The sequence below is a fragment of the Cricetulus griseus genome, chromosome 2, assembly GCF_003668045.3.
Source record: "Cricetulus griseus strain 17A/GY chromosome 2, alternate assembly CriGri-PICRH-1.0, whole genome shotgun sequence".
Classification (NCBI taxonomy): domain Eukaryota; kingdom Metazoa; phylum Chordata; class Mammalia; order Rodentia; family Cricetidae; genus Cricetulus; species Cricetulus griseus.
Window position 1 is genome coordinate 366,743,048 of NC_048595.1, and position 5,813 is coordinate 366,748,860.

At 54.7% G+C, this 5,813-nt stretch overlaps 1 protein-coding gene across 1 annotated transcript; it reads right to left on the reverse strand.

The window, feature by feature from the left end:
• Positions 1-452: 452 nt before the first annotated feature.
• On the reverse strand, positions 453-5,410 carry Irx1 (iroquois homeobox 1). The gene is made up of 4 exons (XM_027400126.2): positions 5,135-5,410; positions 1,096-2,131; positions 737-809; positions 453-510 (listed from the first exon to the last, which is right to left on the reverse strand). Exons 1-4 carry the CDS (start codon positions 5,408-5,410, stop codon positions 453-455), a joined length of 1,443 nt encoding a protein of 480 aa, XP_027255927.1.
• Between the last annotated feature and the right edge of the window lie 403 nt (positions 5,411-5,813).

The window sequence follows — 5,813 nt, forward strand, 5'->3', positions numbered from 1 at the left end:
ACTATGAGCCCCTGGACTCTGCCCAACATTTCGAGACCGCAAGCACCCTTACCTCCCCCAAAACGCACCAGCACGGGGACAAACAGCTGCAGCAGCGTGGACATCGTTTCATTTAGTTTATTAGACAAAAATATATGATTTAAACAAGTTCGCTGACGCGCTATTTACAATCTGAAATCACGCTATATACAGAAAGGGAGAAAAAAAGAAACAAAGAAAAGAAGACACATACACGGTGGGGGGGCGGGCATTTACCGAATCGGATAATCAACCCGAGCCACCACCCCCCCAGCTCTTAAGCGGGATGAGTCCCTTTCTGCAGAGAGCAATGCGTGAGAATCACGTTTGTCCTTTACACAAGTCTCAAATATTTGTCTTAATTCCTCCCTCGTTTCCTCCCTCCCTAAACCCTCCCCCTCCCATCCCCCGCAAAAGTAAAAGATGACCCTTAATCAGGCAGACGGGAGGGCTGCGAGGATCCGAGGCGTTCCCTCCTGCGGGGCCAGCGAGCTGCACGAGAAACACATCAAGAAGACACCAGCAATGAGTAGACAGATCAAGTGCCAAGGTGCCGAGGCTTCTTCAGGCAGAGCCGGGGCTGGAGTTAGACCGCCGCCCACAAGGCTCCCCGATCCTGAGAATTGGAGCAGGCTTGACGGGAAGTGCTCTCCAATTACCCTCACTGCCACCCAGCTATGCTCATTCCCGCCCCAGAACAAAAGCAAAGAGCACTCACTTGTCGCGCACAGGCTGGAAGGGCGACTTTAACTGCTGTGGGGGCGAATCCGACCTGGGAACTAGGTCTCTCTCTGCGAGGAAACAGAAGGTGTGCGGGGTTAGGAGAGGGGGAATAGGTAGTGGGGTCAGCCAGTTGGAGGGGCCCCTACGCTCTGATTCCTCGCTAATGTTCATTTCCTGCGACCAAGGTCTACCCCTACCCCTCCCTGGGACAAGCCCTTGGGTACAACTCGGCACCTCAGAGAGAAATTGGCCTAGATCCTTAATTTAAAATCACCCCTACCCACCACCACCACTGACACTCATGTCTAGGTATCTTGTCTGGCCTCAAGTGGATGCAAACTTTTGGCTCAGTACCTGGAAGGGCAGGACTGCTACGTGCAGAGGCCTTGTCACCATGGAGCACTCCAGTGGCAACCTGGACAGGCGGCTGTGGAGGTGGTGGTGCGGGCAGATGTGGGCCATGGGGTGCGGCGGGTGGTGCACCAACGCTCAGGAAGGAGCGCATGTTCAGCAGCGAGCCCTGTGCGAGGAAAGCGCCGTTGGTCCAGTTGGAAAACTTGCCAATGTGGCAGGTGTACAGTCCGTGGCTGGGCAGAAAGGCCGGGTGTTGCAGGGGCGCGCCGCTGGGAGGCCCGTGAGCACTGGGATGGCTGGAGGGTGGCGGTGGAGACGCCTTGGGCACCCCGTCGGGGCTAGTGGCTGTCTCAGCCAGCGACCAAATCTTAGGCTTGCTGTTCTGCGCGCCCTGCAGGCCGACCGCCGCGGCGCCAGGACTCAGCAGGCGCGTGCTGCCAGGCTCTGAAACCTCCTTAGCCAGGCCCAAGGGCGAATCTTGGGACTTGAGTGCCTCGGCGGCCGACAGCGGCGAGCTCTGGTCCCGAGCTAGGGCGGGAGGGGCTGCGCGTGCCCTAGGAACTTCAGCCTTGTCTTCCTCGTCTTCGTTGCTCTGGTCCCCATCACGCTCGTCGATCTGGTCGATGTCAATACTCTCAAGGTCGATCTCCTCGTCGTCCTCGGCCTTCTCCGGGTCGCCCTCCGTGTCGCTGCCAAAGAGGACACCATCTTCCTGGTCCTTGCTGCGCGCCCCCCATGTCACCTTGTTCTCCTTCTTGAGGCGCCGGCGCGCATTGGCGAACCAGGTGGAGACCTGTGTGAGGGTCATCTTGGTGATGATGGCCAGCATGATCTTCTCTCCCTTGGTGGGGTACGGGTTCTTGCGGTGTTCGTTGAGCCAGGCTTTCAGTGTGCTGGTGCTCTCGCGCGTGGCGTTTTTGGGTCGCCCGGGATCCCCGTATTGGAACTGGCCATAGGGATAATAAGCAGGTGTCGTGTGGGCTGCAAAGGTGGCTGGGTGCACCCCCGGGTTGTCCTTGAGTTCATATTGAGAGCCCTGAAGCAACCATAGACCAAGAGAGATGAGAAAGGAAATAGAGGGAGAAAAGAGAGAGGAGAGGTGAGTTCCAACAATTTGGAAAGGAAGATCCACGCTCCAGTGGACCCTGGGGGCCTCTCGGGCACCTGATTCACCAGGCTCAGAAAACACACACACACACACACACACACACACACACACACACACACACACACACTATTTGGACAGTCAATGCAGCCTGAGTCTTAAGCGGGATTGCAATGCACTGAATCTCCTCCACCTCCATGGATTCTTTTTTTTTTTTTTTTCTGTCGTTCACTCTAGAAAAAACTTCTAGAAGTCCTGAATTTTTAGAACACAGCATGACCTCCCTCCTCCCCACCGCGGTCTTCCCAGGACCCTGGGTCTCCAACACCACCACTCCACAAAATTCAAATTTACAAGTTCAGTTTACACTAACTGGGACAGGAAACCTTTTATATAGGCGGATGAAACAGTTTCTCCAAAGTGAGGCAACCAGAACCCAAGGCCCCTCCTTCCCACCCTGAAGGATTCAATCAAAATAAACCATCCAGAGTATTTTTTCAGTCTAAATTCACTACTAATTTAAAATTGAAGCAGAGTCCTCCTTTGTCCTCCCAAATTAATCTGCATATAATGGTTCACTCGCACTTAGAGGTCCGTAGTGGTGACAGGTAATTTAAAATTTTAATCCTGGCCATCCTCACCAACAATGACAAAACACTTTTAAAAAAAAATACAAAAGGAGAGCTTATCCTGTAAAATATTAACACCAGGCCCTGGAGCCACAGGCTGCAGCTCAGGGGAACCGGTTCAGTTTCCTGGGCCTCTTCTCGGCTACTTTATCTATGCTTAAGTTTGACTTTGATCTGCGGCGGAGCAAACACAAACTGTTTGCAGGCATTTAGAGGCCATGATTTATTTGCAATCAATATTCTTTTTATCATCAGTAGTAAAACACAGCAAGTCAAATTATCCCATCAGGTTTTTTGGTAAATAACATTTTATCTTTCTAACAGCCTCATTAGGCCTCATTATTACCATAAATTGCTCAGACAGACGTTCACTCACAATTTTATCTTTTGGTTTCCAAATACCGGATCATAAAAGATTGGAAAGCAATGCCTCTACTGAGGGTTTGGATTTAGGCTTACTTTCCAAGAACCCCATAGGAGACCTGGAGGTAACACAAACACCTTAGAGGACAAATTTTATTTTCCCTTTAGTTTAAAAAGAAAACAAAACTCAACAACAACAAAACCTCCTGTGGACCCTTCCCTAACTCACCAAAGTGGGAACAGACCCTCCTTCCCCCACAAGTATACAGGCAGGGATCCCAAATGGCTCACATCTGTATTCAAAATTTCTGTTACACACACACACACACACACACACACACACACACACACACACACACACACACACACAAAACACAACAACAAAAAAAAAACCTTCAAACTCCGTTTTTGTTTTTTGTTTGTTTTGTTTTTAAGGATCCAGCTGCAAAGTTAGCAAGGGAGGACTAAGAAAGTTATGAAAAGCGTGTTTTTTTAACTAATTAATTTAGTGATCGAGGCCACGCGGGAAAGGCTTCTGTGGCCCGAATTCGTTTGGGCTTTGTCGTTGTAAAATGTACTTCTCGCTTCTCCAAAGTATTTAAGTTGTGATCGCAAAAGAGAAATGTTGTCCTTGGTCTGCTGGGAATTATTTTCTGAAAGGGCACCTTGTAACTCTCTCATCGCTGCCTGGGCATCCAGGTTGTCCCGACAAAATGGGGATTGATCTCCCTGGTTAGAGAGCATCAGAGAGGCGGCTGGCCTGACCACTGAGAAATGGGCTTTCTTTCTAAACTACAAGAAAAGTTGAGGGGGGGGGAACGCACCGACCGCTTTGCTCCCGCACAGTTGGAAGCCAATCTTTTAGGGGGTCTGGTCTCGTGTTTTTCTAGAGACCGGGTAATTCAGGGTTCCTGGAAATTGCGCTATCCAGAAGACAGCAGTGCGGCATAGGCTGCCTCGGGAAAACCCCGCGCCCACCTCGCAATTTGCCAACGGCCTCAAGTTTAAGCGACCCGACCTTTCAGTCAGACCAAGGAAAATTGATCGTTTGGAAGAAGACACTGGCCAAGGCTCCTGCGGAGAATTAAATTTGCACCCCCTCCCCCATCTGACACCCACTGGGACCGGAGATTGGAGGGCACCATTTATTTTTAAGCCCTGGGACACTGTTCCTTTAATTCTTCCTTATGTAACCGCGGGAAGAGAAGTGATTTTCTTTCGGTTCAAATGAAATGAAAACTTTGGCAACTTAGGAAAGTAAAGGCAAACACCGTTTCGGAAGCCGGAATTTATGTCATCTTAGTATTTCTTAATCCCTGAGCCCTACGATTCCTACCCTCGCCTTTTAAAGACCTCTTTGCTCTGAGGATGCCTATTGTTTGTTAAGATGTTTTGACCGACTCCACTAGGTTTAACCGCTTACTTTTGGCAAAGTCGAGGGCAACTGTCTCTGCTCTGCCAAGGAGGGAGAAGCAAAGTCGTTTGGGCCCAACGGAAAGCTCAAGCAGCGCCGGGGTGAGTCCGGACGCCTGGCCAGGGCGCAGTTGGTTAAGCGGCCCTGGCTGCGGGAGCCCGGCAGGCCTGCCCTGTCGCACCGGCCGCGTCAAGCAAATTTGCCCCGGACCTCCAGTGCCTGCTGCCGTCTCGGGCCTGCTCCTGAGGCTTCTCTACACTAGCGCGCGGCTACCCTTTTTCAGACTCAAGTCTTCAGTCTCCCAAGACCGCGGGGGTCACTGCCTGGGCCTGTGGGCACTCCCGAGTCCTCGGGGGACGCAGCCTCCGCAGCCGGATCCCCTCGGCTGGACTCTTCCCGCTCCTTTCCTAGACACTGCTAGGGGATCCTCGGTTTTCCCGCTGGGCTTAGTCACTCCCGCTGTCCCCGGGAGCCGCGATCGGCCGCCGGCCCGGGCCAGGAGGACGCGCGGGAACTAGGAACACTCACCATTTGCGAGAAGAGGCTGAGGTCCGCCGCGTAGGGCAAGAAGGCGCTGTAGTTGGGTGCGCCCGCGTACGGTCCCGCCGCGGCATACATGCCCAGCACCGAGGTAACGGCGGCCGCTCCCGCGCCTGCTCCCAGCTCCGCAGTCCCCGGCCGGCCCGACGAGGCGGCGGCCGCTGCAGCCGCGGCCGCAGCCAGCACCCCGGGGCGCTCTCCACCGTAGGCGCCCGGGCCCGCGGCGCTTAGGTACTGCGGGTAGCCCAGCTGCGGGAAGGACATGTCCGTGGGATCGGCGGTGACAGACGGCAACACTAACAACCCGGACAGGGAGACCGGCTAGGGATCAGAAGGGAAGCGGCGAGGGGGAGGGGCCGCGGGCCGGGCGCGCTCGGGCGGGCCCGGGGGCGGGGGCCAGTCGCTGTTCCTGGGCCCTGTGCTCGCTGGCGGCGCCCGGCTCCCGCTGCGCCCGGATCCGAGATCGCGCGCCGACTGCGGCGGCCGCCCTCCGCTCGGCGGCGGGCTCTCAGACACAATTTGAAGTTGATGCTTTGATTGGCATCCCCTTGAGCACAGGCCCCGCCCCTGCCTCCCCTCCCGCCCCCTCCCTGCCTCCAGCCCGCCCTCTCTGGCCGCTCCCGCCCCTCACGGCGAGCACGTGGTGCCCCGCGCCCGCGGGGCCACC

Coding starts and splice junctions, on each gene's coding strand:
- Irx1 (XM_027400126.2), bottom strand. CDS start 5,410: ATGTCCTTCCCGCAGCTGGGCTACCCGCAGTACCTAAGCGCCGCGGGC. Junction 2,132..5,134: donor TCAGCCTCTTCTCGCAAATG/GTGAGTGTTCCT, acceptor TGGTTGCTTCAG/GGCTCTCAATATGAACTCAA. Junction 810..1,095: donor TAGCAGTCCTGCCCTTCCAG/GTACTGAGCCAA, acceptor GTTTCCTCGCAG/AGAGAGACCTAGTTCCCAGG.